Genomic DNA, 18,194 nt, shown 5'->3' on the forward strand with positions numbered 1-18,194 from the left:
ATGTGCACTGCCTAGCGTCTGATGTGGTAACAACAGACACAGGTACGCACGTCACTGCTGATGTCGCTAGGCAATGGACATTGAATAGTATGACAGCACGTCCCTGTGGGTGAGCTAACATGCTAAGAGGGCAGAATGAGTGCAGGAACTAAGGCCCTTGAGACTAATCCCTGCACTCATTAGCATTTCATAAAGGATCTTTAAAAATACTTTTTCTAAAGATCTCTTTATGTATGCAACCAGATACAGGGACGGTTAGGCAGGGATTAGAAATAAAAAGTTATGCTTCTTGGAATAAGGGGTGGAAAAAAATTAGAGCGCACAAATAGAAAATCATCTGGTCAGGAATCGGTAAAGTATTAAAAAATATGTATTTTCATTTGATATATTTGTGATCATGCAGACCAAAATAATAATGTTGCCAGGTCATTTTTACTGCGCATTAAAGGAAGTAAAACAAAACCAAAAATACAATATTTGAATTACAATTTTTTTCACTGGAATTTTCTCTCTATTTTTAAGTACATTTTAAGGTAAAGTGAATGGTTTCATTGAAAGCTACAAATGGGATATGAAAATGAGATTTGCACTTATTTTGTTTAAACATCCAAGATAATTGCACAGTTAGTTTTCCAGTATACTTCTATTAACTCTAAAATCCCAAATTAATCATTTGAATTTTTTACCATAACTTTTCTTTTTTGAAGTGATATTCATTGCGTTTTTGCATCAAACTCTTCAGAATGGCGCAGGTGGCTAATGAATATTGCGCAAAGTAAAAAATGTTTTTTATTTTTAACTTTATTTACGACTTTTTACTGTTTTGCAAAATGGTATCAAAGTATCAAGAATACATTAAATCACTGCAGAGAGGACTGGAGTACATTTGCAAATTTTTTAATAACAAATTTTGCAACTTTTTTTAAAAACTGGCCGAGAACTATAGGGAGAATCCTGACTAGTCTTCAGCAGCTTCTTCTCTATCCAGTTGATTGACAGGTCTTTCCCACATGTTTCCATATGGAGAGAACTGTTGATCAACTGGAGTTGGGCCGGGAGAAGGTGACTGGGGACTTCATTATCCTAGTCAGATCTATCCTGAATGGTTTTTTCAAAGCATCTTACTCAGTATACAGGAACATTTCAGAGTAAAACATTGTGCAATTGCTCAGGTACTTACTAATTCAGGTTTCGAGCTTCATGAATCTAATAACAGGTTGCAATTTAATAAGCATAAAAAACACAAACACTGCTCCATCACTTGAACAATTACAATTAATACCAACAAAACATGCTTCAATGCAAAACAGCCTCAATGTTTATTTAAAAGAAAATACAAATACAATTTTGAAGAAACAATTTTATCATTTGTTATTTTTTTATATATTAGATCATTGTGATAGTTTCACAATATTATTTCTCTGGTATCCATCTCCACCTAGTGGAGATTGTGGAACAAGTACATGTAAATGTCTACAACCATGAATCTAATTCCACTATCTCATATGAACATTGGCATGTGAAATGGAATTAGAGATGAAAGCAGGCCCTTATGTTTGGTTTTGCTCTTTGCTATAATGGAGAATAAGGGAGAGTGCTCTCATCTGTCAGATGTCTGCAGCTGTATAAGTATATGAAGCTATGTCTTACAAAGAAGAACTATCACAACGTTTCTTGTAAGAGGAATCGGAGAACAGAACAACCAAAGAGTGTGCTTTAGTTCTACTGTCTATGTTACCCTTTAGATATGTGGTTACTGTATGCAACAGATTCTGATGATAATGGTAATAATTAGTGATGTGCGAGCACTACCATGCTCAGGTGCTCGGTACTCGTAACTAGTGATGAGCGAACATTACCATGCTCAGGTGCACGGTATTCATAACTAGTGATGAGCGAGAACTACCATGCTAGGGTGCTCGGTACTCGGAACTAGTGATGAGCTTGCACTACCATGCTCAGATGCTCGATACTCAAAACTAGTGATAAGCAAACAATTCCATGCTTGGGTGCTCGGAACTTGTAACTAGTTAATAGCGAGCACTACCATGCTAGGGTACTCAGTACTCGTAATTAGTGATAAGCGGGCACTACCATGCTAGGGTGCTTGGTACTCGTCACTAGTGATGAGCGGGCACTACCATGCTCAGGTGCTCGGTACTTGTAACTAGTGATGAGCGAGCATTACTATGCTCAGGTGCTCAGTACTCGTAACTAGTGATTAGCGAGCACTTCCATGCTTGGGTGCTCGGTACTTGTAACTAGTGAATAGCGATCTCTACCATGCTAGGGTGCTCGGTACTCGTAACTAGTGATGAGCGGGCACTACCATACTAGGGTGCTCGGTACTCGTAACTAGTGATGAGCGGGCACTATCATGCTAGGGTGCTCAGTACTCGTAACTAGTGATGAGCGGGCACTATCATGCTAGGGTACTCGTAACTAGTGATGAGCAGGCACTACCATGCTCAGATGCACAGTACTCATAACTAGTGATGAGCGAGCACTACCATGCTACGGTGCTCGGTACTCGGAACTAGTGATGAAGGAGCACTACCATGCTCAGGTGCACGGTACTCATAACTAGTCATGAGCAAGAACTACCATGCTAGGGTTCTCGGTACTCGGAACTAGTGAAGGGAGAGCACTACCAAGCTCAGGTGCTCGGTACTCTGAACTAGTGATGAGCGAACACTACCATGCTTGGGTGATCGGTACTTGTAACTAGTGAATAGTGAGCACTACCATGCTAGGGTGCTCGGTACTTGTAACTAGTAATGAGCGAGCACTACCATGCTCAGGTGCTCGATACTTGTAACTAGTGATGAGCGAGCACTACCATGCTCAGGTGCTCGGTACTTGTAACTAGTGAATAGTGAGCACTACCATGCTAGGGTGCTCGGTACTTGTAACTAGTGATGAGCGAGCACTACCATGCTCGGGTGCTAAGTACTCAAAACTAGTGATGAGCGAGCACTACCATGCTCAGGTGCTCGATACTTGTAACTAGTGATGAGCGAACACTGCCATGCTTGGGTGCTCGGTACTTGTAACTAGTGATGTGAGAGCACTACCATGCTCGGGTGCTCAGTACTAATAACTAGTGATGAGCGAGCACTACCATGCTCAGGTGCTTGATACTTGTAACTAGTGATGAGCGAGAACTACCATGTTAGGGTGCTCGGTACTCGGAACTAGTGATGAGCTTGCACTACCATGCTCAGATGCTCGATACTCGAAACTAGTGATGAGCAAACAATTCCATGCTTGGGTGCTCGGTACTTGTAACTAGTGAATAGCGAGCACTACCATGCTAGGGTGCTCGGTACTTGTAATTAGTGATAAGCGGGCACTATCATACTAGGGTACTTGGTACTCATCACTAGTGATGAGCGGGAACTACCATGCTCAGGTGCTCAGTACTCGTAACTAGTGATGAGCGAGCACTACCATGCTAGGGTGCTCGGTTCTCGTAAATAGTGATGAGCGGGCACTACCATGCTAGGGTGCTCGGTACTCGGAACTAGTGATGAGCAAACACTTCCATGCTTGGGTGCTCGGTACTCGTAACTAGTGATGAGCAAACACTTCCATGCTTGGGTGCTCGGTACTTGTAACTAGTGAATAGCGATCACTACCATGCTAGGGGGCTCGGTTCTCGTAAATAGTGATGAGCAAGCACAACCATGCTAGGGTGCTCGGTACCCGGAATTAGTGATGAGCAAACAGTTCCATGCTTGGGTGCTCGGTAATAGTAGCTAGTGATGAGCAAACACTTCCATGCTTCGGTGCTCGGTACTTGTAACTAGTGATGAGCGAGCACTACCATGCTCGGGTGCTCAGTAATCGTCACTAGTAACGAATGAAAACTACCATGCTTGGGTGCTTTGTACTCGTAACGAGCATTTGGACACTCGAACGGGCTCAACTATATTGTACCTAGAGTATAATGGACGTCAATGGGAAACTCTAGCATTTTGCATGATAAATCTTCCAGATAAATGCTTAAGTTCCCCATTAACTTCCATTATACTCCATAAATTAAGCAAGTCCAGTTGAGCATCCAAATGCTTGTTACAAGTTACCGAGCACCAGGGCATGGTAATACTCACTCATCACTAATAGTAACATATTATCTAGAGTGAATCAATGGGGAAAAATATCAATGTTGTTTATGGCAGGATTTGTATGTCTTCATTAGGCCATGTTCACACATTCAATGTTTGGTCAGTATTTGTAAACCACAATCAGGAGTGGAACAATCAGAGGAATAGAAACATGAGCACCACTTCTGCATTTTACACCCACTCCTGTTTTTGGCTTACAAATACTGAGGTAAAATACTGACCAAATACTGAATGTGTGATCCTGGCCTTAGGGTGGCTTTACACGCTACGAGATCGCTACAGTGATCTCGTTGGGGTCACGGATTTTGTGACGCACATCCGGCCGCTGTAGCGATCTCCTTGTGTGTGACTCCTAGGAGCAATTTTGGATCGTTGCAAAAACATCCAAAATCGCTCCTCGTTGACATGGGGGTCCTCTCCCAATTATCTCTGCTGTCACTTGGGCGAAGTTGATCCTTGTCCCTGCGGCAGCACACATCGCTACATGTGACGCCGCAGGAACGAGGAACCTCTCCTTACCTGCCACACGTCAGCAATGAGGAAGGAAGAAGGTGGGCGGGATGTTCGTCCCGCTCATCTCCGCCCCTCCACTTTGATTGGGTGGCCACTTAGTGACATTGCTGTGATGCCGAGCGAACCGCCCCCTTAGAAAGCCGAGCAGGTAAGTACGTGTGACGCTGCCGTAGCGATAATGTTCGCTACGGCAGCGATCTTCACATATCGGCATAACGATAGGGGCGGGTGCTAGCGATGTCGCAGCGTGTAAAGCCCACTTTAGTCTCAGACTTTTAGTGCTGGCATTTCATCATAATATATAAATATTATGCAGTGGGTGAGCAGACCCCTGCAAAAGGGAACATAGTTAACCCGGAAATGTTATTAATAAAAATGTTTTATTTGTATGTACATGTGTATTGTGTTAGGGTCCCCCTAGTGGCCGGGTGGGACGGCTGTCACCACAGTGGGGAGGAGGAGCCGGCAGAGACAAGGGGAGGAGAGAGCAAGGGTGTGAGGGAAAGATTAGATCAAGGGAGCAGTCGTCTCGGGGACAGGAGCGGAGCAGCAGAGCCGGGGCAGAGTGTGGGAGCTGGAAATCAGGGAAGCCGGTGAGAAAAGGAGCGGGCGGAACCTCATAGTGTGAAGCAGTCCGGTGTGGGTCCGGGCTGTGGGTAGCCAGAAGTGGGAGCCGGGCGAAGTGGAGTAGTCAGGCACATCCCCACTGGAGGGGACGCAAGGTCAGGCTTCCCCCAGCTAAGAAAGCGTATCATCACCTTTATTGCTTTGTTTGGGACTTTTGTGAAGAATAAAAGAATGTTTGTTCATTGCATCGAACCCTGCCTGAAGAGTGTTTTTGCGCCGGATAACATCTGCAACACCACCACACTCTGCCCCACCAAGTCATCTCCTGTCCCCATAGTGACGGTGGAACCAGGGGTAAGCCTGATAGCAAGGGCCACGACTACCAGGCCGGAGGCACCCCTGGCACCCCGTTACATGTGGCGTAGTCGGCAGGATCCGAGTCCCCTGCCGGGGACCCAGGAGGCTGGAGATCGGGTCGTGCCTGAAGCACAGGATCCGGACCGTGATACAGGATTTCCAGTCCCGTGGTGGGAAGAGAACCTAGTACCCGTAGCGTTGGACCGGGTACAAGATGGCGGCAAGGAGGCCGTTATCTGTGAGGAAGAAAAGGCGCGGAAAATTGGCGCCGAAAGAAGAGCCTGGGGCTGGCCGGTGCCGAAGAGAAAGCATGGAGTACTCCGCCCAAAGAGGGGAGGCGCCAGCTCCAGGGCATGGAAGAAGAAGAAAAAGAAGTACCTCAGCGGAGGAGTCAAGATGATGCGTGAGGCTGGGGGTGGGGTCCGTTTAAGAGCGGGAAACGAAGACCCGCCTCCACTCTTCCCAGTCTCAGCGTCGACACCACCGCCATCTCGGGCAGAGACGCCATCACCCCCAAGAGGAGCTGCAGCAGCTGTGCCGGTGGAGCCGCCTTTCGCCCCTGTGTCTTTCAGGCGAATCCGCCGCCAGCCGGGACAATCTCTGGGGGCCTATATCCAGGCTCAACCAGAGGAGGAGAACTGGGCACACTGGTGGCCGTCCAGAGGAGGAGAACTGGGCACACTGGTGGCCGTCCAGAGGAGGAGAGCTGCGCACACTGGTGGCCGTCCAGAGGAGGAGAGCTGTGCACACTGGTGGCCGTCCAGAGGAGGAGAACTGGGCACACTGGTGGCCGTCCAGGGAATGGAAGAGGGCCTGACCCCCAGAGTAAGTCACCACTGCTGATCTGTTGTTTAAGTCCGGCGCCGTTTAGCCGGCAGAAGTTCTTTTAAAGTTTTACGGGCCGTTGCCCCTTCTGTGTGTTTGTACGGGCAGTCGCCCCATCTAAGACCGGGAGCGCTGTTGCCAAGCCTCCGGGCGCCCATCTAAGACCGGGAGCGCTGTTGAGCCTCCGGGCGCTAGTTGAAAGAAAGACCGGGAGCGCTGCAGAAACCGCCGGGCGCGGGACTGGTGCTCTCTGTGTGGGTGCTGCGCCTATTGTGGACGGTATTGCAGACTTTACGTGCTTCTGTGTGTTTTAAGTAAGAGCCGTGCCGGGAGGCTCGGGTTTTAAGAGGGGAGGTATGCAGTGGGTGAGCAGACCCCTGCAAAAGGGAACATAGTTAACCCGGAAATGTTATTAATAAAAATGTTTTATTTGTATGTACATGTGTATTGTGTTAGGGTCCCCCTAGTGGCCGGGTGGGACGGCTGTCACCACAGTGGGGAGGAGGAGCCGGCAGAGACAAGGGGAGGAGAGAGCAAGGGTGTGAGGGAAAGATTAGATCAAGGGAGCAGTCGTCTCGGGGACAGGAGCGGAGCAGCAGAGCCGGGGCAGAGTGTGGGAGCTGGAAATCAGGGAAGCCGGTGAGAAAAGGAGCGGGCGGAACCTCATAGTGTGAAGCAGTCCGGTGTGGGTCCGGGCTGTGGGTAGCCAGAAGTGGGAGCCGGGCGAAGTGGAGTAGTCAGGCACATCCCCACTGGAGGGGACGCAAGGTCAGGCTTCCCCCAGCTAAGAAAGCGTATCATCACCTTTATTGCTTTGTTTGGGACTTTTGTGAAGAATAAAAAAATGTTTGTTCATTGCATCGAACCCTGCCTGAAGAGTGTTTTTGCGCCGGATAACATCTGCAACACCACCACACTCTGCCCCACCAAGTCATCTCCTGTCCCCATAGTGACGGTGGAACCAGGGGTAAGCCTGATAGCAAGGGCCACGACTACCAGGCCGGAGGCACCCCTGGCACCCCGTTACAATTATATAACTGAACCAATTGAAGCGTGGAACTTAAGGATAAAGTTTTTCCAGTACTATGATATTGATGACATATCTTTAGCATAAATCATCATTTTTGGATAGTTGGGGTCCAACAACACCTAACACTCCCAATGATCAGTTATTTCCAGCCTTGGTAGAGGCCTGATGTATACAGTGTATGGAGCAGTACACTTCAGGTCTAGCAGACTGTGTAGTGGCTGCTGATCTGCAGTAGCCATCAGCGGCCACTAAAAAGTACATGGAACTGAAATGTTCCACTCCATACACTGTTGTCATCTGGATTCTGCCAAAGATGATGGTATCTGAATCCCCACCTATGTGACACCTATCCCAAGGAGAGATTATAATGTCCTAGCACTGGAAAAGCTTTTCAATTTGTGGACAGTAAGAAAGTTAACAATGGGGTCACTTATGAAAACATCTCTGTTTGCTTAATTTACAATAGAGACAACTAGCGAGGACATGATATTTATAAAACTTCTAATAATCCAGATTCTTAGGTGTGCAATCATATCAATATACCCCCTTAGAAACAGAACTAGTTTTAAAAGATATATCCAGGACTTTGTAAAAAAAAAAAAAGAAGAAGGGGGGCCTAAACACTAACAGGCAGGTAGTTGCTACCTACTTGCCTGTTTTTCCCAACGCAGTTCTTCACTGGCACTGAGTAGTCACAGATCATCACTCCTGCCGGCGATTCATCTGACTGCTGACATCACGTCAACAAAACTGTAATTTCTCATCTGCTCTGCCCTGTTGACAGGTTGCGACTGCTGACATAATGCTAATTGCCAGACACCTCAACAAGTTAGGCACTGGGGAGCCAGCTATCAGTCAGCATGATGTTGGCAGTCCTTCCCTGTTAACAGAGCGGAGCAGAAAAGAAAATGCCGCTCTGTTGACGAAGCAGCTAAAGTAAAGTTACCAGTAAATTTAGGTAAATTAGTTTTAGGGTTTTTTTTTATAAAAATAACTGCAATTTTCAATGCTTATGTCCTTAAGCCAGATAGTCAATCCACACAAAATAGTTAATAAATAACATTTCACATATGTCTACTTTTATGTCAGCCTAATTTTGTAATCATTCCGATGTTATAATATATAGAACACCGAATCCATTTGAATAGATTGCAGACTCAATTTGCCAAGTCCCAGAGCTGACACATTAACAGAAAACCACTCAAATGACCCCATGTTGGAAACTTCTCTGCTTAAGGAATTCATCTAGCAGCGTAGTGAGTATTTTGAACCCAGAGGTGCCTCACTTGCATTTCATAACTTTGGAACATGAGAATATAACTAGTGATAGGTGAACCCGAACTGTAAAGTTTGGGTTCCGTACCAAACACATAGTGTTCATGCACACGATCCCGAACACAAGCTTTCCTGGGAAGCTCATGTTACAGTTTGGGTCCAGTTCAGCTCCAGGGCTGTAAAAAAAAGCACATTATTAAAAAACATTATGATGATGCTTACAGGTCCCGGCCGCTTCTCCTTCCATGCCGATCATTGCTGTGCACCCAGGTAACCACCACTGACTAAAGGACCTTCCATGACGTCATAGTCATGTGAGCAGTCTGGTGTGAATGTTGTACAGACATTGGCTTACAGACTGGTCACATGGCTATGATGTCATGGAAGGTCCTGTTAACTTCCAGGGGTATTCACTGCACTTCTCATCACTCAGCAGTCTTCGGATGTTTTCAGTCGTGTTCGCAGTGACATCAGGGTTCACCCGAGTCCATGATCCATGGACTCGATTGAACTTTGACTGTCACTGTGCGAGTCTCGCATCGCATCATCCGGTACAGTGCACACTCTCCCGACAGGAGCGGGTCGGCTGCGTGTATTTGCGGGTGATGCAATGCAAGACTCACACGAGTAATACGCAAGTCGAATCACACCCTCAGTGTCAGCCTGCTTTTTTCTCTGTAGAGACGCTTGTCTGTACAGAGTGATGAAACAAATCTGACATTGCTCTACTTACTTCTCACTCTGTTGAGACACTTGTCTGTACAGGGTGACGAAGCAGAGCTGACATTACTCTCCCTGCTTCTCGCTCTGTAGAGACACTTGCCTATACAGAGCGATGAAGCAGAGCTGACATTGCTCTACCTGTGGACTAAGTCGGACTAAGGATTTTTTTATAATCAAGATAGAGTCTCTACATTTTTTTTGTTTTATTTCCAATAAAAAAATATCTATGTGTTGTTTTTTTTACTGTTTACTAGAAATTCATGGTGGCCATGTCTAATTTGGTGTGACACCATGAATTTCGGGCTTAGTACCAGCTGAGAATACAAAGCTGGTATTAACCCCTTCATTACGCAGCGTGCCACCACCATCAGGGCCGCTGGGTGATTCGTGTAAAGCACCTGCAAATGGCGCTAAGAAACAATGTGCCATTTACAGGGGTGGCTGCGGGCTGCAGTTTTTAGCGTGGGAGCCCAGAACGCTTGGGCCTTACCACGCTAAGAATCCCAGCCTTCAGCTGCCTGGCTTTACCTGACTAGCAATCAAATTACAGCGGAAGCTCACGCATTTTTTTTTATTATTATTTTTTTAAATAATAAAAAAAAATTAATGGGATTCCTGTATTTTGATTGCCAGCCAAGGTAAATCGAGGCAGATGGGAGTGAGTGGCAGCCCATAGCCATCCGCTTTATCTGCGCTGAGAATCAAAAATATTGCGGAACGCTACATAATTTTTTTTTATTTTTTTATTTATTTTTACACTACTATATGTGTAAGGGACCCAACAGCCAATCACAGATGCTGTCAAGCAGAATGGGTGTCTATGATTGGCTGTTAGAGTAACTTGGAATCTGCCCATACATTCTAGATGCTAGAATGTATGGGCCGGTTTCAGGTTACTCCAGCATCTAATCACAGACGCCCACTCTGTGACAGCATCTGTGACTGTTATTTTAACAGTAAAATAACACAACAACACAGAGATGAAATATTTCATTAGGAATAAAACAGAAGACATTTAGGACTCCATCTTTATTGCAAAAAAAAAAACACTGACGCAGTCCAAAGGTGGGCGATCATCTTCAGCTCTGCTACATTTGACTTACAGGACCTTCCATATCGTAATAGCCATGTAACTAGACTTGTATCAATGTTGTTACCTTGTGGGTTACAGAACCTAATGTCTGTACAACATTCACACCAGACTGGTCACATGGCTATATAAGCAAGGATGGTTGACCTTATGGAGATCAACATCCAACACCGCGGAGACACCATCACGTGTTTCTCAATGCAGTGATTCTAGAGCAATGCCCCCTGGCAAATATTCAAAACAAGAAAGCCTGCGGAGACACCATCACATGTTTCTCAACGCTGGCAGGAAACTAGCCAGGTCTTTCACCGGGAAGGAACAACCACAGGAAAGGTAGTCTCTAGTCAAGGAGACCACCTATGCCAAACATGGTATCGATCCACAGACAGCTGTTTCAAGGTATTTCCCCCTCATCAGTGTGGAGTAGGAAACTGGCTAGTGGGAGCAATGCCTAGTAGAAGACTACATAAGCAAGGATGGTTGACCTTAGGGAGATCAACATCCAACACCGCGGAGACACCAACACGTGTTTCTCAACGCAGTGATTCTAGAGCAATGCCCCCTGGGAAATATTCAAAACAAGAAAGCCTGCGGAGACACCATCACATGTTTCTCAACGCTGGCAGGAAACTAGCCAGGTCTTTCACCGGGAAGGAACAACCACGGGAAAGGCAGTCTATAGTCAAGGAGACCACCTATGCCAAACATGGTATCCATCCACAGACAGCTGTTTCAAGGTATTTGCCCCTCATCAGTGTGGAGTAGGAAACTGGATATTGGGAGCAATGCCTAGTACAAGACTACATAAGCAAGGATGGTTGACCTTAGGGAGATCAACATCCAACACCGCGGAGACACCATCATGTGTTTCTCAATGCAGTGATTCTAGAGCAATGCCCCCTGGGAAATATTCAAAATAAGAAAGCCTGTGGAGACACCATCACATGTTTCTCTAATTGGCATTGCTCCCACTAGCCAGTTTTTTACTCCACACTGATGAGGGGCAAATACCCCGAAACAACTGTCTATGGATGGATACCATGTTTGGCATAGGTGGTCTACTTGACTGGAGACTGCCCTTCCCGTAGTTGTTCCTTCCCGGTGAAAGACCTGGCTAATTTCCTGCCAGCGTTGAGAAACATGTGATGGTGTCTCCGCAGGCTTTCTTGTTTTGGTCACATGGCTATGACATCATGGAAGGTCCTGTAAGTCAGTGGTGGTTACCCAGGGGCACAACAATGATCGGACGTGGAAGCACAAGCGGCCGGGAGACAGAGTCTGCAGGATGCATTGCGGGACCTGTAATTATAATGACAATGTTTATTATTAACTATATTCTTTATTTTACAGCCCCCCCCCCCCCACCCCATCATATAACTGTAAAGTCCAAGTCCAAGTTTGGTGTTTAGATGCAGGTTCGCATTATCTCAGAACCCAAACTCGAACTTTACAAAACGTTCGGGCGAGGCTCGGGGGATTCTCCCATCACTAAGATGCCAAAACAGCAGAAAACCCCCCAAAGTGACTCCGTTTTAAAATTGCACCTCAATTATTTTCTTTACAGCTGCAGAGACAATTTTGGCCCCACAGATGTTTTTACTTTCTAACATCCACACCATATTTTTTTCTGGAGAATTGCCTGTTTAGTACCCAGACATTGTTTCCAGCTCATGGGTCAGTTCTGGAGACATGCATCCTGTAAATTGTTATTGTTAGCTCTCCCTGCTACAGTAACGCCAAACATATTGTCGTTTACTGCGGTTAAGACACACTATATTTGGAAAGGCAGATTTCACTGGATTTAATTTGAGGAGATTTCACTGGATTTAATTTGAGGGGTGGACACATGTTGCTTCTCCAGAGCCTTGGTCCTACCAGTAAGGCCCCCCTTCACACGTCAGTGGAAAATACACATGTTTTTTACTAACATGATAAAGGTAATTATATTAATGATATTTATTCACTTATATAGCACTATTAATTCTACAGCGCTTTACAAACAATGGCAGCACTGTCCCATTGGGGCTCACAATCTAAGTTCCGTATTAGTATGTTTTTTTGGAGTGTGGGAAGAACCAGAGAACTCGGAGGAAACCTACGCAAACACGGGGAGAACATACAAACTCTTTGCAGATGGTGTCCTTGGTGGGATTAGAACTCAGGACCCCAGCGCTGCAAGACTGCAGTGCTAACCACTGAGCTACCGTGTGCATATGTCCCTCTGCGTGCTGTGATTTTGGCACACATATGATCTCCGTATGCTATCCATTATAATACACGGAGATCAGGCACTTATACTCAACTGCCCATGTCGTTGCTGTTCATGGTGCTGATAGCTCCCGCAAATGTTGTGTCCGCCCGCTGCTGTCTCCCCACTGCAGTTACTTCCGAGTCAGCTGTGCAGTGCATATTCATGAGCATAACTAGCCAGCCTGGAAGCAGGAGACAGCAGTGGCTGAAGACAGCATCGCTGGAGACGGTTGAGTTTAAAAAGCTTTTTAATTTAAATGTACATGTTTTTCTGATATGTCTTTCATGGATCACACCACTGTGTGGTCCATGGGACATCAGTAATGCCTGAGAAAAACGGACATGTCTCCGTGCGGAACACACAGACGTGCGTTTGTGCCGCACGGAAACACGTCAGGGAGAAATTACTGATGTGTGCGCAGACTCATTGATTTTAATGGGTCTGCGTATGTCTGTGATTCTGGTACGTATAAAAACTGCAACATATGTACCAAAATCACTAATGTGTGAAGGGGGCCTAATATGGAGACTCCATATATTTCCAATGACAGATAATGGACCTGACTGGGGCCTGGCTTTGTGCGGGATAAGTTCGGGGTTTTATTGATAACATTTTGTGATACATTACATTTTTTGATCACTTTCAGTATAAGGCTGGGATCACATTTTTGTGTTCTATGCTAAGCACTTATGTCAGGGTTTCTATATATATCCCACAAAAATGCAATTCAGACAGGAATCACTTACCATAATGAGGCATATAGAGCCACTTTGGTCTCCATTTAGCATCTGTTCTGGTGGTGTTCTTTTAGGCGTGCACAGAATTGTGGTCATCCACACGTGCCGTAAAAAAGGCGCCAAAATGACTCCATCTGACATAAGTAGTGGCTCCATCGGGGTTTGAACTTTTTTTTTAACTTGTGTATATATATATATATATATATATATATATATATATATATATATATATATATACACACACATATACATATATATATATATAGTCATCATATCATTAAAAGACTGTTTTTTATCAAAATTAGCAAAATATGAGTTTAATCAACCTGTATGGTAAATGGCATATAGAGGGGAAAAAAATCAAACTAATGTAACTGTTATTTGGTTAACTCAGCTCCCTAATGTAATGCAGTAATGAGTAGCCAAAATGTCATATGATCCTTGAGGAAGGGGGACTGGTGACGCCCCCGAAACGCGCGTCGGATCTAGCTTAGTCTAATATTGTGAAGTGGACGTAACTGTCTTCTTGTCTCTACCGATTACGGACCTTACCGGCCCACTGGCAGGTGTACGCCTAAGTAGGTGCACGGAGGAATCCATGTCCTAGGACAGTGCAATCCTGCTACAGCAACTTTCAACTAGCATCCTGTATTTTGGATCTAAAGACTCTCGCAAACTGCGACCCGGCATTACTCCCTCCTCTCCAACTAGGAGAGAGAATTGTCCCACGCAAGGACCATACTTCACGGAGCTCCCATTGCCAGCGCGGGTGTCAGGTAATATACACTGGGACTTGTAACGAGTTCCCGGTGCACTGATCCCTCTGCCTGTTAGACTCCTTGGTAGAAGCGCGGCATATTCAATCTCAATCAGGGACCGTGAAAACTTGCAGCGTGGATGTTAGTACAATCTAATCAACTTTGAAGTATTCATCTGGGCACAAGTACCCGCTAGAAGGAATCCTTGCCCTCACATATGGGCTAGCACGGATGTGGTACCCCCTTGAAAGAAATCCTTGCAACAATTATTATTCCTTTATTGATCATTCCTGAGGAAGTTTTTTTCCTTAGTCGGACTTTTAGTACCTAGTAATATTCGTGGTTGCCACCGGCCGGGGCCCCACGAGGACACAGTTTCTATTACATTTATTCTTGTTTGCGTATTTATTATTATGTCTTTTGTGTCCTGTCTTGTGCAGTAATTCATTATTCATTGTTATCTTTATATTGTTATTAATAAATTATTAACTAATCTTACTATTCAGCGCTGGTTGGTGAGTTTTTTCTACCTATGAAAAATCTCAATTCATTATTCGTTTGTACCCAGGCAATTTTTGGGGTTTTTTGCCTTTAAACCAGCTGCAGAATTTTAAGTGAGTTTTTTGGATCAAGCGCTTACCCTTGTCCTTGGACAATCTATTACCAAAATTGGTATTAGCTAGCATGTGTAAGTAGCTGCATGGGTGAAAAAATAAAAATATTTTGATTCTCAGAATATGGCATCACAAACAAAAATTGTAAAGTTACCCTCAAAATACTTATTCATCTAGCTGTATGGTGATAGCCTCCTTAGAACGCAAACCAGTGCTGCACATTTTGTTGGTACTATTCATAAGAAAATACATTTCAATTATAATGTAATTGAGGGGGCTCCATAGGCTCCCTCAGTTTGCATTTTGGGGACTTCCCCTGCTCCTGATTGACAGCACACATTTGTCCAGTAGAAACACTGCCTAATCTTAGCCCCGGGGTCTACGCTTGCAAACTGACACTGCCTAAGGCCACTCAATCACCCAGTGTGGACAAGCGCATTCTACTCCCTGACTCCACTCTGAAGCCACACGCTCAGTATACTTCACAGTGTAGTGAGTGTCAGCCGGAGAGAGAGGAACCAGGGAGGAGAATTTGCCCAGCTACCTGTGAGCATGCCCTTATTGACACTGTATGCGCATAGTTGGCAGTGTCAGTGTGCATACACAAACATTCAAGCTAAGTCCAGACAATGCTTGCTCTAGACCAGTGAGTGCTGTTAATCAGAAGTGGAGGAAGTCCCCAAAATGCAAATTAAGAGGGTTTACCAGTACATTGGGATCTTATCCACACCATATGCATTTGTATGAGGCCCCTCGCGTATATTGAGTACTTGATGAGTATTTTTACCTCAGTAATTGTAAGCCAAAACCAGTGATGGGTAAAAAATCCAGAAGTGGTGCCGTGTTTCTATTATACTTTTCCTTTGATTGTTCCACTCCTGGTTTTGACGTACAAATACTGAGGTAAAAACTCACCAAATACTCAACCTGTGAGCATGGCCTTAAAGGTCCTTTTCTCAGGCACTGTACCAATAAAATGTAGAATGCTGGTATGAACTTTATAGGGGCTAAGTCCCCTATATCACTGTACAAATAGTTTAATGTACATTTTGGGGGTGACAGACTTCCTTTAATAAATTTGCAAACAAAAATGTTTGGTATATATAGAAATAAACGGTCTCATACTGTAGCCTGATTTCTCCATGCACATTCTGTTCTGCATAAATCTCATTATTACTCTGAGTAAGATTACATGTAACGTATTCAGAGATGAAAAATGTGTGTGATAACGGTGTACTTAAACTTGTGAAACAAAGGAGATAAAATATTTTTTTAATTAGGTGATGTTATTAAACTGGAGGAAAGATAATATATTTTGCAATGAAATTTCGTTGTTCAGACTGCAGATTGCCTCCACTTCTCATGGGTCCCCACTTTAACCTTTCTAAACTGTTAATATGGGCATACAGGTAATAGGATGCTGAAAAATCCATACCTTTGTGTCTTATAGCAGATGCCTTCTTATTGAGAAATCATCTTTTGTACCTTTAGGGTAATGAGTTCTTCCAGGCTATGGGACGTATGTTGCTCAGAAGACAGCCCTTCTCCTTGCTTCATTTGCATCATTTCCGCCACCTAGAAGTGTCACAGTATGCCTGTGATGTGTAGTTCTTGCTCTTAAATTCTGCGCCTGTGCAGTAAATGTCCTGATGTTAGCCTGCATTGTTGCATCATCTGAAGGAAGCAAGGTGAGCACCTTTCCCCAGGTGCCGGGGATCATTGTACCAGTAGTAGCGACTCCCTGGCGCCTGCGCAGGACAGTTAATGAAGCCAATGCCCTTCGGAATGGGAAACAATTCAGGCTAACGTTGGGACACTTACTGCAGGGTGCGGCATTTCAGAACAGGAACTACACTTGACAGGCAGATGCTACTGGGCGCTGAAAACGATGCTAATGAAGCAAGAAGGCAAGGCTATCTTCCAGGCAGCATACGCCCCATAGCCTGGAAGTACTCAGTAATATAAAGATATAAAAGATGATTTCTCAACAAGAAGGCATCTGCTATGAGACATACAAGCAAGACGATTTTCAGCATTCCATTACCTGTATGCCCATATTAAGAGGTAAGAAAGGTCAAAGTGGTGAAAGATTCCCTTTAAAGGGAATTTTTCACCAAGTGTTTACAAGCTAATCTCAGAGCAGCATAAGGTGGGAGCAGAGACCCTGAATCCGGCGATGTGTTATTTACTGAGTTGCATGTATTAGTTTTTATAAAACCATTGATTTATCAGTAGTAGATTATCACTAGTGGACTAGTAAACCTGTGCCATGAAATCCTCCATATTCATGACCTCTACATAATCACACCGCTGATTGGCAGCTTTCTGCCTATGCACAGTAAACACTGAAACCTGCTGGTTAGTGATGTGTGTGGGATTATATCAGCATTCAATTTCAGAAACATGAAGTTTTGTATCTATTGTTGATCTTTATACTGTGTATATGTTAATTCTGGCTCATTCGTATGACTGCAGTCTATGGATGGCATCATGGAACCCCAATCTATTAGCAATCTCACTACAACACAATGGTAACTATCCAGCACATTTTAATGGCTGCATAATATGTTTAAGATGATGGTATAAAGTAAAATCAGTAAAAACAACTGTAGTGTTGCTGCCTCATGCACTTAGATATATTCCTTACATGCTATAGGTTTACCAAAGTATTCACGTTTTTATGGTCCTACATACTAAGTTTGCATTGCATTGTCTTATACAAATAAGACACCAAATCCCAATGAAATGTAAATCTTATTTTTCCTGTTTACAGATAATGAGAAAGCAGTTTTAAAAAATCACCATGATCAAAACATGGCTCCGCAGTGGAACACTTTAGAATCATGCAGAACCAGCAAGGATACTATAGAAGACATTAACTCGCCAGAGCAGTAAGTACAATTGGACCTTGCTTGTTCTGTACTTTAAACATTTTTTTAAAATCTTTGCTTTTACTAATATTGTCTCCTCTCCATTAGTATTGATACAATACTAGAAACTACAAATTGTCTCTCCAGGAAGGAGACAAACTCTAGCGCAGCGCCACCTATTGGAAGTAGCGAATACTAGAAACTAGAAAACTTGGTTGAGGGTTTTTAATTCTCTTAATTTTTATTCTATTTTCCTTTATGTACTTGCTTATTTATTTATTTTATTTATTTGAAACATTGGGTCATGGAGCACTTTTAGGTGGCATTTTAACATTGCATAATTTATTTTATTGCTGATTTCACTTAGGACTGAGGTGGACATATAAGCGACAGTTTTTTGGGACAATACAACAACCGATGCTCAGCTGGGCCTACCACTATTACCTGGCAATCCTAT

General features: G+C 44.3%; 1 protein-coding gene across 1 annotated transcript in view; it reads left to right on the forward strand.

The window, feature by feature from the left end:
- The window catches only part of GABBR2 (gamma-aminobutyric acid type B receptor subunit 2), a 1,152,522-nt gene that overhangs the window by 1,087,988 nt on the left and 46,340 nt on the right, over positions 1-18,194 (forward strand). Inside the window, exon 18 of the mRNA XM_075314883.1 lies at positions 17,641-17,758. Coding sequence (XP_075170998.1) covers positions 17,641-17,758 — 118 coding nt within the window. The remainder of the gene's footprint in view (positions 1-17,640; positions 17,759-18,194) is intronic.

Source organism: Anomaloglossus baeobatrachus, chromosome 6 (genome assembly GCF_048569485.1).
Source record: "Anomaloglossus baeobatrachus isolate aAnoBae1 chromosome 6, aAnoBae1.hap1, whole genome shotgun sequence".
Classification (NCBI taxonomy): domain Eukaryota; kingdom Metazoa; phylum Chordata; class Amphibia; order Anura; family Aromobatidae; genus Anomaloglossus; species Anomaloglossus baeobatrachus.